At 39.6% G+C, this 24,999-nt stretch overlaps 1 protein-coding gene across 3 annotated transcripts in view; it reads right to left on the bottom strand.

The window, feature by feature from the left end:
* Positions 1–24,999, bottom strand: part of LOC109415156 (homeobox protein araucan) — a 271,454-nt gene that overhangs the window by 104,064 nt on the left and 142,391 nt on the right. For all 3 annotated transcript variants that reach the window (XM_062851959.1, XM_062851960.1, XM_062851961.1), the window contains one exon: positions 460–837. In XM_062851959.1, the coding sequence (XP_062707943.1) occupies positions 460–837 (378 nt within the window). The remainder of the gene's footprint in view (positions 1–459; positions 838–24,999) is intronic.

Below are 24,999 nucleotides of genomic sequence, written 5' to 3'. Positions count from 1 at the left end.
CATCCGAGATGTTCTGAAAAGATAAAAAAAAAAATCCATTTTTGCTGGACGAAAGTTGTTCTAGTTTAATCAAAAATTTAGTTCAGTCACTCAAAATAACTGAGAGGGAAACATCTAACAAACATATAAATGAAGAAATAAAAAAAAATGTACAAAATACTTTGAAACGTGAAAATTTTTGTCGTTTGTCTTTCGACAAGTTTTTCCTAAACCTTTTCCTCGTATTTCATCTTAATATATACGGATATTCTAAACATTCACAATAAGGCTAAAATGCGTCAAAAACTGAACAGTATTGTGCGTCTGTGTAGCACATTTTCTTTCATCGTAATAAATCTCTAGGTATAACGATATTAGGATCGTGTTATAAAAAGCACTTGTGATATCACTCTGGTTAGTCTTTGAAATTAATGTGCTTATTTCTATACGATTTCTGTGAAAATAATCTGTCGTACTTACAAGAGGTGAATAAAATGCTGAACTATCTACTCCGATGCTCGGGTAAGGGTTCTGCTCGGTTGAAGGATAGGGAGTACCATACACACCAACACTACCGGTTGGTATCCGGGAGTAGCTGGACAGTGCTAACCGGGCTGAATCATATTGGCAGGAGCATACGGTTTGTCCTGATACAGGATCGGTCATAATAGGCCTGCCATTCTCACAGCAGGAGGTTGCCGGTGGCGCATTATTTGAGGTTTGTGAGACAGCCCCGGGGCTTAAGGCACCTGATGGCGCGCCTGTTGCTGAACCACCCGGGCTCAATGATGGAGCATTCGTGGCCGAGATTGGTGACTGTGAACTGGCGGTTGTCGTCTGTCCACCACCAACCAACAACTGCAAAGAAAAATAAAACCAAAATGAAACCTTTTAATCAACCTGCACAAGCTCAGTCAAAAGTAAGCAGTCTATAAGCCTAATTTCTCTGCCACAAAAACCACAATCCGCTTCAAATTAAATAATTTATTGTCATCAACTCCGTAGATCGTATTATCCCACTTGACTTGAACACACCTCCGCGATCTCTCCAAACCCCCTTCAAAACCACACCTCGACTCACACCCGCTTGTAATAATCACTTCAAGTGTTAATAGGGTATCGGGATGCTTCGTTGGCATAGCCCCCTCGTTCGGCCTATCTCAATGTAAACCAAAAACTCAAACAAACACGCATAACTGGATATCGGAAAAGCTATGCGCCAAACAACTGTAACATTTCGTTTCAATTTTAGCACTTTGGAGCATTAAAATTGAATGAAAATGTCACTTTGTTTATCTTTCGTAGACGCCATGATTCTTCGGCTTAGTGGGTAGTCTATACACATGATCATAAATTGCATGATTTTTGAACATTTCGAATTGACTTTTCAATAACTGAACATTTGATGCGACGGTTAAAGATGCTATTTTGAACTTGTGTATTTGTTTTAAACGAATAATAACTATTTTACAAATTTAATGTGGGCCGAATATTGAGGACATTTTTTTCACTATGTACCCAAATCTTGGCCCATCAGTAAAGTGACGTCAAAAAAAGGTTAAAAAGACGTCAACAACATTTCTAGCATAAGAACCAGAAAGAACGAACAGGAAGAAAGACTTTGTGTACGGTGATTGTAAAAATATAACACAATAATAGGGTTGCGTTGTTTTCGTTACTAGATTAAGAAAGAACTTTAGTTAAAGTGATTCATTTATAGTTTTTTGAAAATTTGGCTCCGAAAATGTAATTTAAAGTATGATTGGTGAACAAACAGAGATAATACTTCAGCAGAAATATTGAAAAAATGAGATAATAAGTGGTTCTAGTGCATGAAAAGCAATAGGCCAACGTTGTATCCACTAATAGGCCAATTTTTGTACCATAGACCAACGTTGCATACCATCGCATCGAATCTTTTCAGCTTAATTAAGTAAATTCTTGAATATTTACGTTAGTTTACTTCCAATTGGTGAAACATGCATTGCCTAGAGTGTGTAATAGGGTCAACATATTATTTCTAGTACTATTAATTCATGAGTTATGGTCAAAATTGTCAAGGCGGCTTGCAAATTAGGCCAAGGAATGGTACACATACCCTATATCGTCAAATATTGTCTTTTCATCTTTCATCACCACCATCATCATCACCATCGACAGCCTTCGCTCTCAGCCAAATTACCTTTGATTCACTCTATTTCCCCAAAACATTGCCAGGCGGAGGAAAACAAAAGCAAAAAGAAACTGACAACCAACGCAACAAGCTAAATAAATAATGAATCTAATGGCCGGTTTTGAAGAGTCAACCGGCTTCTTTGGGATCTGACCTTCTTTTCGGATGTCTTCCCCGGCCACCCTGAGTTTGTGAGCTGTTGGCTTTGTCTTAGCCCAGTAGGGGAACTGCGGGCATAACGCCCCCCGGGGGCAAAACGCCTTCACGCGATTTCATCATATTGTGGAGGTTTTCGTTAGATGCAAACAAACTAGAACTCAAACTGAGCAGGTTAAGCCCAAGAACGGCTACTATTGTCGAAAGAAAAGCGTGAAAAACGACGATTTTCCACATTTCGAAAGATTCCCTAATTTGCAGCGCGCAGAAATTAAGACATTGCGCGCTGATTATATGGAATCAACCCATGGAACTACCACGCGCCTCCTACTCCTTCATTTGCTGCTGGGAAGAGGTCCATGGAGCCCCTTGGTATTTCACAACAAGTCAAAGCGGGAAATGCCAGCGGGCGTTTTGCCTCACCCAAAAAGGCGTTTTGCCTCCTGCAGTTTTCCGGCACCTAAAAAGTAACACTTTTTTGAATTGTTTATTTGAATGGGAAATTTTGTGGGTACGCGGTCCAAAAGTTGAAGTCTCTTAGGTAATGGAGTAAACTGTTCTCCAAGGCAGAATACGACTTTAAAATAAGCTTCATTTGAGGTTTATGACCACATATGCTTAGCCGGGGCGTTATGCCCCTCTTTCCCCTACTTGCAGGCAGCCAGCTTGCCTGGGCACACGGTGTTGATTATTTACGTTTGTTGGTCTATCCCCCGAAAAGAAGGGAAATAAGGCAGGCGACTTATCGTATCATCTTCTGGATACCAGAGGGAATCAGCCGGGTCGAAACCTCAAAAATAAACGGGCATATGGTAGGAGAGTGAGAGAGACAGAGAGCGGGACGGAACACGGTCTGTGAGTGAATGAGACGTCTTTTGAAAGGCATTGACAGCACGCCGACAGCCATGAGACAGCCGAAGCGGAACGATCCCCTCTCGGCGAAGATGACAACATACAAACATATCAAATTACGCGCGCGATGATAGAACGTATAGTCAATTTGATTTTAATATTTGTCATATAATATGTTAATTTACAGTTAAATGAGATTAAAGGATTTCGGCTTTGCGTTGATGTTCGTTTTCGACGATTAGTCGCATGAATGCGGGAAAACTGACGTAATGTTGTCGTTTTGAAGATGTTGTTTAAGGGCAGGTGGGTTTATTCAGTGTAATATATATTTTAAAATCAATTGAATATTCACCACCCCTAGGGCTGGTTCTATTAGTGCGGAATGATTTAATTGATTGTTTTAGATTTAACGGAGTCCTTTATAACATAGTTTTATTAATGACAAGAAAATCGTTTATGACAAACATAAGTTTGATGCAAAATAACATTGCGCTGCATATAAAGTTTAGTGGGTACACGCAACCAGAGATTGACCGATTCGATACAGTGTAATGAAGAAACTTTACGTCAGTCAATGCAGCAGAGGACGGAAATGATCCAACTCCCACACTGAGGGTAGTTAGGGATACCATTCACCAGCTCACAAAGTAGCTGGCAAGGACGGTTTTGCAGCCCATTAAGACGACGGAACCATAAAAGTTGGCCACCTGCCTGCAACGGATGATAGTCAGGGTCTGGGAAACCGAACAGCTACCGGAGAACTGGATGGAAGGGAAACTTTGTCCACTCTCTAGAAAATCGACCATTTATAATGTGAGAACTTCCGTCACCTAAAACGAGTGAGTACGTGGAAAATTGTCAAAGTTGTCAATTCTGTGCTCATAAATGTACTTTTGTAACTCCGCACAATAAAATTAGTTTGACACTTGCCGGTTCAGTATATTTCTTTACTAAATCAAAGAGTTGTATTGTGGTTCATAATGCAACTTATTTCCTTATGAACTATAATAGTTATTTATGTAACGAGTTGCAAAAATTGATTTATGCAATTCAGTATCATAATTTATATTTTATCTAACTCATTTTGGTATCATAATGGCTATTTTTTCCGAACTGGTTCATTATGCAACTGAAATGAGTTGCATAATGAAAAATAGTTGTATAATGTTCATAATGCAACTTATTTGAGTTGCATTATGAATATTATGCAACCCAAATGAGTTGCATTATAAAAAAATCATTGCATAAAATTTTGTAATGAGCTCGTTGCAAAACTCGTTTTTTTTCAGCACTCCTCGTATTTATCCAACTCGGCGAGCCTCGTTGGATAAATGTACGACTCGTGCTGAAAAAATCAACTTTTTGCAACTCGTCACATAAATAACTATTTTTCAGCACGAGTCGTACATTTATCGAACGAGGCTTGCCGAGTTGGATGAATACGAAGAGTGTTGAAAAAATCGAGATTTGCAATGAGTTAAATACAAAATTTTATGCAATGATTTTTTCATAATGCAACCCATTTGAGTTGAATAATGTACATAATGCAACTCAAATGAGTTGCATTATGAACATTATACAACTATTTTTCATTATGCAACTCATTTCAGTTGCATAATGAGCCAGTTCGGAAAAATTGGCAATTATGATACCAAAATGAGTTATATAAAATGTAAATTATGATACTGAATTTCATAATTTCTATTTCACACTATTCATTTCAGTATCATAATGGCTAACTTTTCCGTACCGTTTCATAATGCAACTAAAATGAGTTGCACAATGAAAAATAGTTGCAACTCATTTGAGTTGCATTATGAACATTATGCAACTCAAATGAGTTGCATTATGAAAAAAAAACATTGCATAAAATTTTGTATGGAACTCGTTGCAAAACTCGACTTTTTCAGCATTCTTCGTATTTATCCAACTCGGCAAGCCTCGTTGGATAAATGTACGACTCGTGCTGAAAAAATCAACTTTTTGCAACTCTAAATAACTATTTTGCAAAATAATTGAGCAACTCTTTTTCATTATGCAATTAATTTAAGTTTCATAATGAACCTGGTTGAAACGTAGGGTATTATCATACTGAAATAAGTTGTATAAAATAAGCATTTTGATGCTAAATTGGATAAGAAGATAATACAAATGTAAGGTCTGTTTGCATCGATTTCAAACGTATCAAATCTCTTAGTACAGCTACAATAACGTAAAGGGATGCAAATATATGTATTTAAACATTACATTTTTAACAGAATTTTAAATATCACGGCACACCCCCCGAAACACCCAGTTTACAGCCACATGTGTACACATAATAACGCTACTTATTATAATGTCTCACACAAGGAGGCTTGAACAGCTTCTTATTACTCGTTCTACTCACCTTTCAGCTCATTCTTTATCTTCCAGCGCCGATTTGTCGCTCACGGGGGTTGAGGATGGTGAGGGTGGTGATGGGAGTTTCAAGCCAAGACAGGAAAAAACGGGGGAGGAAGCACAAAGCGATAGGATTAACATTTAATTCCATTCTCCTTCTCGTGTCACATGAGATGCTTTATAGCTTTTAATTATGTCTGAAGATGTCGCTTTTAATAATACACACATTAGCTCCTGCTGCCGACCAATATGTGCGTACCCACCAGAGGAACGGAATGGAGAAAGTAGAGACATTTCTGTAGGGTATATGTATCAGTAATGTCGCAGGGTTTCTTCCATTGGAATGAATATGCTATTTGATAAAACATTTTCTTATGAATTCACATTAGAGAGCTTATGGTAACTTCTAACTAAGAGCTATTTTTTACCATATTCTTTATTAGCAAATCATATCCTACGAAAGACACAGCAATTTCTTGTCAAAAAGGATTCAAATTCAGTCGTTTTCATTATGCTCGAAAGATTTCATTGAAAAAAAAATCTGTAAAGCTTGCCTTAGGTGCCGAAAGTCTACGAGGGGAGGAGGAGGGTGTCTGAGATGACCAAAAATTGGTTTATGAACAGCCCGGCGTTTTTGATATTTGGAAATCATTTCGTAAATGGTTCATGAAGTACGAAGTAAATAATTGTAAAACATAGAAATATTTAAAAAAAAACTATTGGGCCGATGCTTGGTGCTCTTGCTTGCTCATGTACCCTAGAATAAGCACTTGCTAAGGAAATCAACTCTCGTCGTGCGAAGGGAAGAGAAATCATTTTTTTTATAAAAACAAAGTCAACCCATGAAATTTAATAAGATGTGGTTGGCAAAGAAGGAAGGATATTGAATGATTAGCCTTTCTTATAATACTAGTCAAGAGCTACTGTGGTTTTTGGAATAGAACCTGCTTATTAACCTGCTGGAATTTGTTAGTTCTCAATTGTTAGCAAAGGGCTTCAAAGTCGTTCATGGAAGACGAAGCGCTATACAGAGAGAAAAATACTACACTATAGATTTTTAAAACAGCCTAATTTTATTCTTTTTTCACCATTTTTTCACAATGACGACACTCTAAGTCAAAGGGAATCAATAAGAGTTAAAATTTGAAAGATACTGGGTCAACCGGAAACCGAACCAATACCCCTTCATCGAGATCTGGATCTGACCCTGTTTTGGTAACTGCGCGTAATTTATCTGAGCTTTGCCGTAGTAATATAGAATACATTAACTCCCTTCGGCATGTGGAATAAATCTCCAACGTACACTGAAAATCGTTCCCAATCCTAAGTGCTTCTCACCTGTTATAGCATATAGAACTCTAAAGATTGCATTCCCCATTAGGCGATAAATGGAAGCCAATAGGGCAGCAAACAGCCGTTGAAGTTCCAATCGTAGCTACTAATTAAGCTTGATTCGTTCCCTCTTGGTACCGACAATGTGCATGGGTCCACAAATCTTGAAAGTAAGAGGAGTGCGCTGCCTCTCTGAGTGATCGTGGAAAATGGAATAGTTATGTTTGCTTAGGCACCTTCAGCCAAGATCCCTTCCTAGACCTTTTCAGTAGTTTCAATCTTGTTACTTGCTGAACGGCGTGGTTAATTCTACGGAGAGGTATATATTTCTAAGCAGCGCAAAAATTCCATGCTTTGGTTGTCATGGTTTTTGTTCCACAGATGAAGCTAGAAGCTACCGCACCGCGCTTTGGCCATTTATTGGAGATCGTTGTAGTGGGCGGCAAATCACGTAGAACGAATCAACAAAGCAGGCCACCACAATCGAAAAATCATCACGCTCCATAAAGTAAGCGAAAAAGTGCAAATTAAAATGCAAATCAATTTAGCATGGCCGACTACACCGCACCGCGCGGTGCGTAACAATTAGCGGAAATTTGTAATTAGAATTTAGTCAAACAAACAAAAGTAAAACGGCCGGAACGAAATAACCCTCCCAAGATGTTTTTCCGAGCATCGACGTCTTCTGGTTCGCCTCCTTTGGTTTGTTTGGTTTTGTTTTTATGGCCACATTTTCTCCCCGGGTCAACTTCCATCGGTGGTGAAACGGCTCTTCTGTGCAGAAAATCGCCTGAGAAGGAGCAGGGACTTTTACAGCGCTTTTGGACTCATTTTAATGACGTCTTAAACAGAATTAATTTTGTGATTTATCTTACTGCTGTTTTTGTTCTCCTCAATGGCCATTTGCTTATTGCACTTCACGAACCATAAAGGCCCAATTAGAAATTCATTCTTTATGTTCACTGAAATGTAGAACATTTTTCTTGTGGTTGTAGGTCATCCTTTTGCATGAGTTATTGTTTTCGTCTCGAGATCATAAAACTAAAATTTTGCGATCAACTCTTCTCATCTATAAAGGGTTTAACCTTCACAACAAACCACGCGTTATCGCTTGAAAATCATACTTCAGAAGGCATTGATTTTATTTGCGTTTAATATCTCTATTTGGCTTAATTAAATAAACCCAAAGTAAATATTTACCCTATCCTCTTCATCGATGATGATTATTGCTGGTACTATTATAGTTCTGTTTAATGAACCTCAGCTTTTACTACAGTTATACGACTGCGTTTTATGATTTATTACCGGCAGGGTACGAGTAAACAAAGCTCCCACCGCTTGCCAGTTTCGGTCGCACTTTGAAACTATTTAGTGCGTTTAATAGTTCATCATCATCGACATATACTTACCCTGACTGTCGACTATCAGCACATGCTCGGTTTCTCCTCCCCGCTAGTTTCAGTGAAAGCGTAGAATAATGATCATTACTGTCTCTTAACGAGCCGCTAGGTGAACGTGTTTAGCTCATGCGTACCCATATTGACATATATTCTTAAATTGTCCCCTCCCTAGTGTCAACACAATACCGAACAAAACTGGCTAACCCTAGAGCCTTTATCTTTACGACTCAAGCCATTATCCTGACAATTTAAGTACCTTAGTCCACGCACTTCGGTAACAGTTTCTGTCTCGTAACTCGATAAATCAAAACAAGAACAGCCCTACTTTAGCTCCCTCACAGGCCGCACTCTCAAGACCCGTTCCATCATAAATAATTAAGATAGCCGCAGCCAACTTCCGCCACGTTGTCAACGTCGTTCCAGGCGGGGACACTTTTACTCGCCGTGGTAATTAGCGCAGAGCGAAGAAAGCTGGAATAAGCGCTAAATTCCTCACGGTTGTGTGTGGTGACAACGTGTCAAAAACACCCCTTGAAATTTCGGTGGCCAACCCACTCCGGATGAATCAGAACCACAGAACTCCACACGCCCGTTCGCCGTAGACGGATTTTTGGAAGGTCACTCCTCCTCCGCCACTTCTTCGCGAAGCACAATCAATCATCGCCGCCGCCACTTTGGCAGCCAGTCAGTCGTCCTCCTCTCCGGAAGGGGCGGCTAATGTGCGTGCCATGAGGTAACCGGTCGGTATTCGCTCCACACAACAGCGGAATGGTAATCACTTATAAGGCTGGAACGAGTTGTGTTTCACTACGCTTAATAATTGCAACGCCTAATAGGAGTGATTGAAGTGACCAAAAAGGACCAATTAATTTCCGTGTAACCATGTTTCTGCGTGTGAACAGCTTTTTCATGCATACGTTATTTTTGTTCTCGAAAATTATCATAACTAATTGATGCAATGTTGGCTGCAAACCACAAATATTGTTTAGTTTTAAAAAATACTGATCTTAAACTTGGTAAAATTTTATCCTGCTCTTGCACAGAAATTCGCCTGCCTATTATAATCCAAATGATAGTTTTGACGAACGATGGCGCAGTAGGGTAAGGTGGGGTGTTCATCAAAGATTCTCTGAAGTCAAGGCATGACTTCGTTTTAAATCATTAAATTTTTCTAGGAATAGTTTCGAGAGACCTTTTTATTGACACATAATAAAATCCCAAGTAACATTTTAAGTTTTAAAATGTTCTATAAGCAGTTTTCATGACAAATTTAGCCAATAAAGCTAACTATTTCATTACAACCTTCTGAAAACCGCTATAAAAACGCCTTTCAACCAAGTGGACCACACTTATTGAGGTTTTCAAAGAAACATTATGAGCAACAATAAGAACGCAACAAAACCAACATGGTGTTCATTTTTTTTTCGAACAACTTTGACGTTCAGTATTCATTCAATTGAACAAGAAAAGGTAAACAAACTAGCGTTCTCATCGAAACCATCATGGAATCGATGTTCCACAATAATTCTAAGCTGATATTCGTAATAATATGTGCGTTTCCGTAGTAAGAAAGAGTAAGAGAAACGAATTTTACCGTGAAAGTTGTTAAAATAGGCGCGCCTCAAAAAAAATTTTTTGCAGAAAATTTTCATTCGAGAAAAATGACAAATGATTTTTGTATTCACCTGATCCCCCATAAACTTTTATTTAGCCTGCATTAATGTAGATGAATTTATTAAGGTATGTATCATTCTGACGAAATTATTGATTTTGCGCTGGGAAAAAGTTACAAATTTCAATATGGCAGCAGAAACTTCCCAGAAAAAAGTGCGTTTGGCGATAAACCTATCAACTCTTTATCAGAGCCCGTATAAGTGTAATCGGTCGTGTTATTACCATATTTAGCTTGTACCCGAGCAGAAAAGAATATCAACAAAATAACATATCGAGGTATTTACCTTAAATAACATTAAACCTCGATATGCCCTTCATTAGGTGGACATAAGAGGCAAAATAACAAAAATGAATACCATAATGTTGTATAGGGTAAAAGGGTATAATGCGCCCCACCGGGGCAAAACGCCCCCTTCATTTTCTAGCGATTCAAGCGCTTTTCGCATGCGTGATCGATTAGAAATCTCAAATATTGAAGAATAATTGCCTTCAAGCTGGTCCATTAGTGGATTGGTACAGAAAAACAATAAAAATATCAAAAAGTCTGAAATCGAGGCTTTTGGCGTAATATTTTACCTTTTGTAAGCTGACTTCATTGTAAACGAAGCTAGTTCTGTTCGCTTGTGTTACTTTGCAACTTTTATGCAGTTAAACACTCGTTGAAAGACCCTCCTAGGATAAGCATGTGGTGGAATTATCCCCTGAGACAGTTTTATCACGGGGCTGGACGTTTTTCTTTTGATGGGGCGTATTGCCCCGTTTGTTTTTAAATGGCAAATTTTGGAACGTCTTCGAAAAACGTTTCACAGATTCCATAGCCACCTCTCCAAAGGCAAAGTTCGCATGCAACACTTCACTAGCTTTAGTAACAACGATTTGCAGTGAACAATAGATGGAATAAGGCACCAGTTTCAGATATATTGCCATTTCTGCGGTGTCAGGCCATTCGGCCGAAGGTCATTAGGCCGAAGGCCATTCGGCCGAAGGTCATTAGGCCGAATGGTCATTAGGCCGAATGGTCATTAGGCCGAATGGTCATCAGGCCGAATGGTCATTGGGTCTTCTTCTTGCCGTTACGTCCCCACTGAGACAAAGCCTGCTTCTCAGCTTAGTGTTCTATGAACACTTCCACAGTTATTAACTGAGAGCTTCCTCTGCATATGACCATTTTGCATGTGTGTATCGTGTGACAGGCACGAAGATACTTTATTGATGCTGAATCTACTGATATTTTACCCATGAATTTTTCCTTTTTTTAAATATAGGCTGTTGTTTCTAGTATCATTGCTAAAATAGTTTTTGGCGCTGAAACTGTTGATATTTAATTAATAAATTTTTCCTCCTTTAAAACATAGGCTATTCTTTCTAGTTTCATTGTTAAACTAGTTTTTGGCAAAAATTGTTGGAAAAGGTAAAATCAACAGCTAACTTTCAATTTGTCCTGATGACCATTCGGCCTAATGACCTTCGGCCTAATGGCCTTCGGCCTAATGGCCTTCGGCCTAATGACCCAGCATCATTTCTGCTTAGGGGGGGGGGGGGCATATTATACCTGTTTACCCTAAGTAACACCTGAAAAAAAATAACAAGGTTTGTTATTTCAATAATGAATGCATACCATAAATTTCAAGTGCTCTATTTGTTTTCCAGAATGTATGAAATAACAAAGTAATAACATGCCTTGCTATTCAATTGATCATTTTTCGATAGCTTTATGATGTAATAACAAATCTTGTTATTCAGCTATTTCCCCAGCTAATTCAACAATACCACATCAATACCTAACTATACTCAAATATCTCCATTTGTTATTGTGGTGCTCTCAAAACATTCCGTAGAATAATATAGCAATACCAATTTGAAGTTTTAGAGCACAGGTTGCTCTTTGCACGGTATTTGTAAGGTATGCCCTTCTGCTCGGGTAATAAGCCGACTTCTGGTTTCCACTACTCTTTATGAGATGGCGCTCAGATCGACCATAAACAGCACTTCACTATCGTCGGCTATGAATGGCCAATATATGAAAATAGTAATATTTGAACGGCTTCAAATTGATCATATTTTATTGAAAGGATATTTATTAGAGATGAAATTATGAAAAAGGCGTATTATGAACCAACGAATACTTCAATATATTATGCATTTGAGTCATGGTTAGGGATGGCGATAGTTTTAGCCACCTAATATGACATAGTGCATTTTTCGGCATGAAATCCACGCAGTGAATACCCTTGCAAGAATGAGTGTAATCAGTCAGTATCCACTGACACTGAGGAAGATTACAAGTGGTAGTCGAAATACGCGTATCTGTCAAAGGATAAGCAACATAGGGCGGAATTAAAAAGTACGAAACTGATTACACTCATTCGAAGAGGGTATTCTGCTTAGAGGGTTCGAAAAGTCGGTACAAGATCACTCTTGCAAGGTTCGTTTTAAAGAGCTCTTGAAAACCGCCATAAAACCTTTTATAAATCAAACAGGTTGCTTCATGATTGATTCGTATGAAATTTGTATTCGTATTTGAATTTGTATTTATAGGACGCTTTTAGTATTCAATAAAACTTATACCGATGGCATTACCGACGACCGTTATAAATCTATCATAAAAATAAAATAAATTCAATCAGCTCTGAAAATGTTACTTGAGAATGTATGTTTATATAGTGCACAGAGGTTCCACATAGGTTTTTTTTTTCATCTGTATTAAGGAGATTTTTAACCCTAGGCTAGTTCATCTCGGGACCCACGTTTTACATTCCTTCCGAAGGAAGAACCCACATTTTGTGAGTTTGTCGGGAGTGGGATTCGATCCCAGGTTCTCGGCGTGATAGTCAAGTGCTCTAACCATCACACCAGGTCCCCTCCTCTTCCACATAGGTAAAACATGTGATTAGAGGTAATCTACAGCTCAATGAACTCAAGGTCTGACTTTAACCAGGCCATCAAGGGTACTCAGTAATCTATTCGAAGAGTTCACTTACTCCTGTTCGGTAAAATATTGGTATCTGTAGCTAACCGTTGTTTTCCACGTGCAAATAGCTCTTTTTGCAGTCCATCTACATTTCTTTCGGGTTGATTAACGAAATGTGAAAATTTGATGCACTTTTGAACTTTTTTTTTGAAAATGTTTTCTTTCTGGATCATTACATTTGTCTCTTGCATCTTATTCATATACCCAAAACACGAAACCCTTCCAAAAAATGTGATACGCCTTTCCTACCAATCATTGCATGAAAACTAAACTGGAAATGCGATTAACGAACTTCAACAAGCTCTACTAGCTAACATCAGTTTGGCTTCCAGTGCTACCGTTTGACATCATTGTCCGCCTTTTTGAAAACGACAATCTATAAATAGTGCAAAGAATGATAGGCTAGCCATTGAACTATAGAGGAAGAATCTCTTGCTGGCGGAGATGGGCAGGGATATATTGTCGTCGCGGTTGAAACCCGAAGTTTCTCCACACCCGGGAATTAGTGCACTGGACAGTGGCCCTGGCCCTCTATCCAGCGCACTGCATCCGACGTACGTCCGACACACGGTTTAGGAGAAAACCCCGATTTTCGCTTGTCAAAAATCCGATTTTCAACTGTACGAACAATAAATGTCAAAGCGAAAAAGTAAGCAGTTTTACATATAGATAAAAACTACTGAACCGAACCGATGATGATATTTAAGGATAAATCACCACTTATCATGCCTCACTTGGAGAACTTACAGACAAAATTTCAGACATTTAGATGAGCTAACAACAAAGTAATAGCCTAAACATTTTTTTAAATATATGCTCAAGGTTTCCAAAATTACATTTTATTGTATCTACAATCTTTGCGTCAATACTAAACCGATTTTGATGATATTTTATGGTACATTAGTCACATAATATGTTATTTCTGGTTAAAAAAATCAGCTAATTTTCAAAAGTTGTAGTATCTGGGACCATTTGGGCAGAGGGACCTATTTTGGGCACTTGTTGCTATAACTCAGTCAATTTTAATCCAATTGACGTGAATTTCTGGTCGTATCTGATCGTGTTCCAAAAATCAAGTCAACCGATTGAAAAATTGACTGAGTTTAGCAACAAGTGCCCAAAATAGGCCCCCCTGTCCAAATAGTCCCAGAACCTACATCATTTTGTGTGTCTCACTTTTTTCGAGTTCAGTTTTAACATCTAGATTTTTTTTGATGGATTCGGAAAATCAATCACAAATTAACTCAACAATTTGACTCAAAGTGTTCATATTTTTTCATGGTTTGTGCTGAAAGTTGTATTTCTACAAAAAGGACTTCAAGATGTCCAAGCATCATAACTGCATATAATTGTCATTTATGTATGCCCATTTGCATTTTGATCACGAGAAGACGTTTCTTGTAAGGACTGCATCGTTAATTATGAGTACACCTTAAAATTGCTGTATTTCAAAATGTTTTATTTATTTTGTAAATTAAATTCAATTACATTGTTCATTGACCATCAGAAAAGCCCATGACATGATTGTATATTTAATTTTTCGTGGATCTTGCCACCTCTTCTTGGCGTGCTTCATAAGGTTTTGGACAACCGTTCCGACGATGGTTTTGCATACGTTGACCCAGTTTTTCTTGAATTTTGTGACGTCTTCTGCTCCTCTATCCTTTTTCCGTAGTTTCCCTTTCATCAAAGTTAACTATTTCTCAATGGCCCTTATTTACGGGCAATTTAGAGGATTCATTGCCTTTTCCACAAATTGAACATTGTTTACTTCATACCTGAGTAAGAAATAGGGATGTAGTACCGGTAGTACCGGTACCGAAAATACCGGTATTACCGACCAAATTTTGGTACCGAAATACCGGTACTGACTGAGCCTTGGTACCGGTACTTTCGGTACCGTGAAATCTCTCCCGAAGTGCTGTAATCTGGTCATTAGTATAGCCAATATGCAATGCCAATAAACGAAAACATTTGAAACCAAGTGCTTTGTCAAACAAACATATATGCAACCTTTCTGAAAATCCTGGATATCATAGCAATGATCGATTTAATGAACGTTGAATTTTGGATATGAATTCACTAGCTTGAAATAAAACTCGTTAGATTAGGGTTTCTTGTTATTTCTTATGTTTTTAGAATCCGTTGATAGCCTCATCAAGGAAAAATAAGTTAAACCTTCTTCTATTTTCACCTTGCAGCTATCTATCTGATTTAGGTATAGTTGTTCTTGTTTCATTTCAGACTGACCGAGATACTGCCTATGAAACTGCGTAGAAGCTAAAGAATAGCTCCAAAAACAGTATTCAAACAACTAATTTATTTCTATATTTTTTGTCTATCTATATTTTTTTAAACTTAGCATTTTGTTTAGCTTATATGCAGTGCCGGATTTGGGCTTCGGGGGGCCCGGGGCAAACCCTATAAAGTGGGCCCCAAGAGCAAGATTTTGAAGATTTATAAACTTTTTTTTTCAATGTTGTGTATTATTGGTATATTTATATTTTTAATGTTTTTTTTTGTTCATTCAAATTATTATTTATCATGTATTTTGCATTGTTTTCAATGATAAAGAAAAAAGTTACGAACACTTATTTTAAAATGTTTCCAAAAACATGCATTCAAATTTACAGCATAAATGTCATCTTATTCAAATAGGCATTACATATATTTTAAACATTTATTCGAATTCATAAGATTTATGCAAATTCTAGGACTTAGCGATCATTTTAACACCTAGGAATGCAGAGAAATTTTCATTACCATTACAATACATATTTTTCGTGTATTTCAAGATGCAGATTGAACAAAGTTAGTAGCCCAGGGTTGATTGATTGATTTGTCTTTATTAAAGAGACTTTCATCCCTTGGCTGGTTCGTCTTTCGAGTAGCCCAGGGAGCAATTTTAGCAATAAATTCTAAAACAACAGTGAAACAGATGCGTAAAACCACTGTTCCGAGATGTTTCTGGAAACTGGATTTTCAAAACTCTCCCGATTTTTTTAAGAATCTTTATCTTCTATTTCTCATGATAACATCTGTCCTCAATGAACTTGTGCAGATGGATATTAAGAAGTAGTTTTCAGAATATGATCGCATAATCAACAGACTGATGAACAAGTATTGTTTGCGTTACTCCGAAAAACTTAATCTTTTAACGCACTCTGTTTAGAGACGCTTTTGTGCAGTAGTTTTCACATAAATAAGTTTTTCTTCTGAATTCAAAGAAAACTTTCTAAGGGTTTACAAAAACAATAAAACAAAAACTTCGTGTGATTTTGCTACAATCAAGCATTTAAACCAATCCCTCAAAATAGTAATTCTGGGAAATACACTGAAATCCTAAACAATTGAATTGATAAGTAATTGAAATATTGTTTTTCTGCTTAATCGAGAGATCAAAGTTTTATTGCTTCAAAACATAAATTGACAAAACAGTTTTATGATTTTATAATTGCTGCTCATACCGAAAAATAAAGAAATCCCACAAAAACTTTGAATCCAATCTGCAAATAGTTCCAATACTTCACAATTATGAAATTTTGGATTTCGATTTCAGATTATGAAACAATCTGAATACCCATAAAGCACCTAATTATAACAACTCTAGGACATACAATAAATATAATCGTCTTTGATGTGCATTTTTATGAATTCGTTGAACAAAATATACAGTGCTTATGGATTCTTGGGGGGCCCCCCTAATCGGGGGGCCCGGGGCACTTGCCCCCTTTGCCCCCCCTTAAATCCGGGCCTGCTTATATGACTTCCTTGAAAATCGGAATTCACAAATAACTGGTAAATTGTGGATTTCTAGTGCAAAATAGATTATTCTTTATTTTAGTGAAAAATTTCCCAGTACCGGTATTTTACCGGTACTACCGGTACTGTCAGCCCCAGTACCGAAATACCGGTACTCATCAAAAGTGGTCGGTACTGCGACCCCTAGTAAGAAACGCTGCACCACGCCCAGCTAGATCCAAGGTGGTAGCCCCATCAGCGTGGTCGTCCCAGTGTTGGTTGGGACGTTAAACAGAACTGGCACGATGGCCCTCCGGCGAGACAGGAGTGTTGGCGTAGGCCCAATAAGCCACCCGTAAAAATCCCCATTGCGAATAACATAGGAGAAAATACGACTCGATACAATCGGCAAAGACCCACGCGACGAAATAAGGACTATGATTGGAAACTTGGAACATGGAATTGCAAGTCACTAGGTTTCGCAGGATGTGACAGGATAATCTACGACAAACTACATCCCCGCAACTTCGACATCGTGGCGTTGCAGGAACTTTGTTGGACTGGACAGAAAGTGTGGAAAAGCGGGCATCGAGCGGCTACCTTCTACCAAAGCTGTGGCACCAGCAATGAACTGGGAACAGGATTTATAGTGTTGGGCAAGATGCGACAACGTGTGATCGGGTGGCAGCCGATCAACGCAAGGATGTGCATGTTGAGAGTTAAGGGCCGTTTCTTCAACTACAGCATCATCAACGTCCACTGCCCACACGAAGGGAGACCCGATGACGAGAAAGAAGCGTTCTACGCGCAGTTAGAGCAAACATACGATGGTTGCTCGCCGCGTGACGTGAAAATCGTTGTCGGCGACATGAACGCGCAGGTAGGAAGGGAGGAAATGTACAGACCGGTAATCGGGCGAAACAGCCTGCATGCCGTATCGAATGATAACGGCCAGCGATGCGTAAACTTTGCAGCCTCCCGTGGTATGGTAGTCCGAAGCACCTTCTTCCCCCGCAAAGATATCCACAAAGCCACCTGGAGATCACCCGACCACCAAACAGAAAACCAAATCGACCACGTTCTAATCGACGGTAAATTCTTCTCGGATATAACCAACGTCCGCACATACCGCAGTGCGAATATAGATTCGGATCACTACTTAGTCGCTGTATGCATGCGTTCAAAACTTTCGACAGTTATCACCACGCGTCGAAGTCGAACGCCGCGGCTCAACATCGAGCAACTTCGTAACGTAGAAGTGGCTCAAGACTACGCGCAGCAGTTAGCAGTGGCCCTACCAACGGAAGAGCAGCTTGGCGCAGCTACACTTGAAGATGGCTGGAGGGACATTCGATCTGCCATAGGTAGTACCACGGCTACAGCACTAGGCTTCGCGACTCCGAATCACAGAAACGACTGGTACGACGGCGAATGTGAACAGTTGAAAAACGAGAAGAATGCAGCATGGGCGAGAATGCTGCAACACCGTACGAGAGCGAATGAGGCACGTTACAAACAGGCGCGGAACAGGCAGAACTCAGTCTTCCGGATGAAGAAGCGCCAGCAGGAAGAACGAGATCGCGAAGCGACGGAAGAGCTGTACCGCGCTAAGGACACACGAAAGTTCTACGAGAAGCTGAACCGCTCGCGCAGAGGCTTTGTGCCACAAGCCGACATGTGCCGAGATAATCACGGGAATATTCTCACGAGCGAGCGTGAGGTGGTCGAGAGGTGGCGACAGCATTACGATGAGCACCTCAATGGCGAAGTTGCAAGTACCGAAGGTGGCGTGGTAACAGATCTAGGAGTATGTGCACAGGACGAAAGACTTCCGGCCCCTGACCTTCAAGAGATTGAGGAGGAGGTTGGCCGGTTGAAAAACAACAAAGCCGCTGGAGCAGATCAACTACCAAGCGAGCTTCTAAAATACGGTGGAGAAGCACTGGTGAGAGCACTACACTGGGTCATTACCAAGATTTGGGAGGAGGAAGTATTACCGGAGGAATGGATGGAAGGTATCGTGTGTCCCATCTACAACAAGGGCGACAAGTTGGATTGCGGAAACTACCGCGCGATCACACTACTGAGCGCTGCCTACAAGATACTCTCCCAAATTTTATGCCGCCGTCTATCACCGATTGCAAGAGAGTTCGTGGGGCAATATCAGGCTGGATTCATGGGTGAACGCGCTACAACGGACCAGATGTTCGCCATCCGCCAGGTGTTGCAGAAATGCCGCGAATACAACGTGCCCACACATCACTTGTTCATCGATTTCAAATCGGCGTATGATACAATCGATCGAGAACAGCTATGGCAGATTATGCACGAATACGGATTCCCGGATAAACTGATACGGTTGATCAAGGCGACGATGGATCGAGTGATGTGCGTAGTTCGAGTATCAGGGACACTCTCGAGTCCCTTCGAATCTCGCAGAGGGTTACGGCAAGGTGATGGTCTTTCGTGCTTGCTGTTCAACATTGCTTTGGAGGGTGTAATAAGAAGAGCGGGGATAAACACGAGTGGGACGATTTTCACGAAGTCCGTTCAGCTGCTTGGTTTCGCCGATGATATTGATATTATTGCTCGTAAATTTGAGACGATGGCGGAAACGTACATCCGACTAAAGAGTGAAGCCAGGCGAATCGGATTAGTCATTAATGTGTCGAAGACAAAGTACATGATGGCAAAGGGCTTCAGGGAGGAATCACCGCGCCCGCCACCCCGAATTCATATCGACGGTGATGAAATCGAGGCGGTTGAAGAATTCGTGTACTTGGGCTCACTGGTGACCGACGACAACGACACCAGCAGAGAAATTCAGAGGCGCATTGTGGCAGGAAATCGTGCCTACTTTGGACTCCGCAGAACTCTACGATCGAATAAAGTTCGCCGTAACACGAAGTTAACCATCTACAAAACGTTGATTAGACCGGTCGTCCTCTATGAGCACGAAACATGGACCCTACGTGCAGAGGACCAACGCGCCCTTGGAGTTTTCGAACGGAAGGTGTTGCGTACCATCTACGGCGGAGTGCAGATGGAAGACGGGACCTGGAGAAGGCGAATGAACCACGAGCTGCATCAGCTGCTGGGAGAACCAACCATCGTCCATACCGCGAAAATCGGGAGGCTACGGTGGGCGGGTCACGTCATCAGGATGTCGGATAGCAACCCGACTAAAATGGTTCTCGAGAGTCATCCGACCGGTACAAGAAGACATGGAGCGCAGCGAGCTAGGTGGGTCGACCAAGTGGAGGACGATCTGCGGACCCTACGCAGAGTGCGGAACTGGAGACAAACAGCCATGGACCGAGTGGAATGGAGGCGGCTACTATGTACAGCAGAGGCCACCCCGGCCTTAGCCTGACCGGTAAGGTAAGGTTACTTCATACCTGTCAAAGGTGTCACGCGCATAGTGGCAGGATGCTAAATCCGGCCAAAGTAATGTAGGACCTTTGTGCTTTCAGATGAGTGGCAGAATATGTTTCTGGAGACATTCCTTCCGGTATATTTCGACGTTCATACCTGGGACGGTGAAGAAAGGTGACGATTTCATACCACATTGACAAATTGCTTGCCTAAGCAACACATTTTCCCATTTTTTTTTCGCAAAAAATCGATTTCTCCTAATTCGTAACATCCGTGCCATGCTTAACAGTGAAAATCTGTGCCCCTGGAAGTACCTTGTAGTCCAATTTGACATACGCTTCATCATCCATGAATATGCACATGCAATTTTTGCTCAAAACATCGTCGTACAGCTTCCAAGCTTGAGTTTTCACATAATCCGCCAGAATTTGACTGCGTTTTGGACATTTCTGTTTTGGGTAGGTCTTCGGGGAATTACGCTCCTTGGCGCGTTGAACCATACCAACAGTCGTTTCACACTTTTTTGCTTAATCTCTAATGGATATCTCCTATTTTCCTTCAACGATTTTGCAAGTTTTGCTGTCCAAATTTGGCTTGGACGCACCTGTTTTTTGCCGCGTCCGGGTAAGTCTTTCAGTGTGTTATGCATACCGAATCGTTTGATAGCATTTTGGACAACAAAAACACTAACACATTCAATTTTTGCTAATTTTCTTAGCGATGATCATTTTTCCTTGCAGTGCCTGGTCACAATCTATTTTCGCTTCTCCTCCGTAAACTCTCGCATTGTTCCACTTGAGGAAAAACTTTAACTTTTAATGAAGGTTATCGTTTGTTTACAACGTTAGCAACACATAGACACAAATCAGTTAACAAAAAAAGGCATAGTCTTTTTAATACAGAGCCTCAAAGGTGTACTCATAATTAACGATACAGTCCTTACGATAGTAAACAAAGAATGAATAAATAAAGAATCTAAAGTTTATATACCATAAACTTTATAGTTCGACAATTTTTCAAATCATGTCCTCACAGATTGCGCAATATCGCCCGTGAAAAACCGTAATCTCTATCATTATGGTCCCCAAACACAATGTAGCAAATGCTTCTGTTTCCAGTCAATTCCGCCTCCATTCGTTAGTAGGCATCTGAAGTACATCATCTTGCGTTCAAACGATGAGAAAACCTGTGCAAACTTCAGCCCGGTTAAAATTGACCATAATTTGCATCACAAATTTTCACCTCACACTACTGTCTCGCCAAACTGGACATTAAATCGCAAAAATAACAGTGATCGTCTGGAGCTAAAGAGTTTTATAATATCATCATAAACATAACGATAATGATAATACCGAAAAAAAAAAAGAATATGCCTTCTGTACCCCTGAGGGCATTTCGAACATTGGCCCGTCAATATCGTAGCTTTGTTTGAAACATGAGATCGGTCATAAAAACGATAAAAAATCTACCACTACCAACACATTCTGGTACCATTTTTTTTCCTTCAGCAATGGAAGATGCATCTTAATTCAAGTAGCCACCGAAATTCCATTCAGCTTCAGCTGCACACCAAACGGTGAGCATATTAAATTAAGCTGAACCAAACTTTCGACCGATTTTAACCCCAGAAACCAGAAAGGGTTTCCATTTCATTGTTTTTTGAGAAGCCCAACAACGAGCAAGTTGGGCAAATGCAAAAACAAAAAAAAAATCGACGGCCAGATTTTATCAGTCTCCAGGCAGTTGTCCATAAGACCGATGTTCGCGTTGAGTAGCAAACCATCGGTGAAAACCAAAAAAATGGCTTTCAATACTCGCTCTAGGCCTTTTCTGTCTCTGCTCCATGGCCGGGAACTCATCGACTGACGAAGTCAGCAGTAGTGCGCCTCGCCGTTGTGCTATATTTATGAATTAAAATGCATTTTCATACGGGCAGCAATGTTATCAGCTCATATCTTCATAAGACGTGCAAGTAGTGACGGTTATAAGCGCTCATATAAAAATGACTAGAATACGTATCATTTTCAGGTTCGGTTTCCTGCTCTTTCTTCGCGAAGAGGTGATGTGTTTTTTTTCCTGTCGCGATGACGAAGGCTTGCTGCAGCGTGATCGATGCGAGAGTAAATGTATCATGCTTCGATGACTACAGGATACGTTAGTGGAAAATTGGAAAATTTGAACATATATTTTTATAGAATTGAAATTTGGCGTAGGTGACAACTTTAGCAGTAAATTATGAATGTAATGCAACATTTTCTTCGACATTATTATTAAAAAGGGTTTTTGCTCTGGAAACAAAAAAACGGTTGTAGGTCATTTCCCAGAATCCCATTCCCCAGAATGCCGTTCCCCAGAATGCGACATTTCCCAGAAAGCCGTTCCCCAGAATGACCCATTCCCCAGAAAGCCATTCCCCATAAAGCCATTCCCCAGAACCGTTTCCATTTTTATTTTCAAATTGGTTTCGTGACAAAATTTGAGTAACCCTGATACGGTAGGTTGAGCAGTACTAAGCTTACTAAGCACTAGTAATTGGCTACATATACCATTACTTAATTGATTGGTGACTTGTAATAGTAGCTGCTGACTTCATCTGAGATTATCCCTTTTTTTTAAATTGACGGTTCTTTCTAGTTGGTTTGTTGGAGAGATCTTTGGCGTCCAAACTGCTTACCTTTATATAAGAGATTGTTCCTTCTTATCATCAAAGGCTGTTCTTTCTAGTTGCACTATTATCAAACATGGTTAGAAGGAAAAAGATGACGGACTCTAATTTTTTTTTTCGTTCTCGGCGACACACTGTGCATGCTACACTACCGCCATCTGTTGAGCGTCCAAATTGCTAACTCAAATCACACTAAAACAGGGCAGCACGAAATTGCGTCGAGTAAACCCAATTCTACTTTTTTTGTATATGTCTTAATAATGCAAACAAAGTTATTTTAATGTATCGGATTTATATGACATGTGAAAGTAGAATGAATAGTATGCAATTTTCCACTAATTATTTTTGAATGCACATTGGAATAGTTACATGTATGGTTGCATCCTCCCAAGAAATTTTGAAGGGAATTTGGTCACAAGGGTAAAATCCAGTGTCTGGCATCCGAAAACTTTCAAAAAGGCATTTGACAACTTGATTTACACAAATATAATCGCATTCATAATATTTGAAGTAGAAATATTTTTACATTTTTTTCGTGTTATCGAACAATGGAATATATCGTTCGCACGAGTGTTGAATTTTCGTGAAGCCACCACTGCTTGATAAACGTAAACATGATTAATCCCCCCATGACTCCAAAAGTTTTCTCTTGATCAAAATTTTTCCATTTCTAATATTCGGTGGAAATTTTAATGTATCGTCGTTGCAAAATAAACTACAATGCACTAATAACAATTTTTAAAAGGTACCTTGATTTCCACGTGACCTAGTGCACTTTGTCATGTCTTGTTTGACTTATTCATAAAAAAAATATTGTTGCAATACTTTTCTGTCGTGTGAAATCGAATAAGAACAGTAGCTGTTGGAGCTGTGACAACTCGATGGAAATATTTTGACAGCGATAAATGGAGATATCTGGACAACCGCTTTGGTTCTATTCGCAGGATCCAGCTAAACTGTAACTGTCGCAGAGTATCGGAGTAGTTTGGCGAATATACAGTTGAACTTTTCATCTATGTATATGTTTTGCTTTTTCTAAAAATGCGCTGTTTTGTCTCCGATTGGTCCAAACTACATTTTTGCAGCCTAGTGTCCTTTCGGCCTTATTATTTTTCAGTTTATGGAATATTTATCCTAATGAGCCACCATCTTTTTTTTTTCATTTTTCATAACACTGGTATATAATTCAACTTCAAGCAAAAATATGCAACTCTACAAGTAAACGTACTGCTGAAATAGTTATTCCGAGGTGCGTCCAATAGAATGGCTGACTTTTTTCATCTGAAATTTGCCTTCTTAAAATGTTCTTTTGGGATGTTTTGGAATTAAAATTTCCTTTTTATTGGATGTTATTCAAAGTTGAATGATAAAATGACTGACATTAGTTACCACTCTTATAGAAATACAATTTCTTTAAGTAAAGTTGCCGCATTTTTGTTCTTAACTCAATATTCATTTAATGAATTTTGATATACACTGAAGAAGGTATCATTATATGAAAACCATTTCCATTTGAAGGATATCTCATTAAACGATTTTCAATTTTCCAGGTTGGAAGAATTTAAACCACGCTGAAGTGTTCTGGTCTTCCGCTGGAGTTCGATCAAATCACCTAGAGCTTTAAAACTAACAATTCACCTGAGTTCCCATGGAACTACTGATTCTCATATTTTTCTGGGGAATGTCCCATTCTGGGGAATAATTTTCTGGGGAATGTCCCATTCTGGGGAATGGACTTCTGGGGATTGGGTCATTCTGGGGAATTCCATTCTGGGGAATGTCGTTCTGGGGAGTGGGTTTCTGGGGAATGACATACAATCAAAAAAAAAAAACTTGTTCGATGGTATATATTGTCAAAACCGTTGTTTGTCGTCTATGATTTTATAAAAGCGTTTATCGTCAAAGAAGTCGATTGTTCTCCAGTATGGGTTATTCCTTGCTATCATTAGCCCGGAGCGGTCGCGTCGTGTACTGAGTACACGCACCATGAAAAAAGCACGCTTGTGGTATACAGCATGAGTGTAATCTGGCTGAGGGTGGTCGAAGACGCGACTGCTCGAGGGTTAAGGGTTATCAGGCTTCTAATCGTTTTGACATGGTACACATGGAGTAAATGAATCTTTTTTATCGCAATTTCTTCCTGATATCCATCCAATCATTGTTTTAATTAAAAACAGCCTCATCGATTTTCAAATGCAATTTGAAAGTGATAGTGCTTCAGCAGAAAAAATAAAAAAAAGAAAAGAAGTGGTACTAGCGCTTGAAAAGCAATAATCCAACGTAGTAGCCACTTATAAGC

Source organism: Aedes albopictus, chromosome 2, assembly GCF_035046485.1.
Source record: "Aedes albopictus strain Foshan chromosome 2, AalbF5, whole genome shotgun sequence".
NCBI classification, from domain to species: Eukaryota; Metazoa; Arthropoda; class Insecta; order Diptera; family Culicidae; genus Aedes; species Aedes albopictus.
This window is presented reverse-complemented; position numbering and strand designations above follow the sequence as displayed.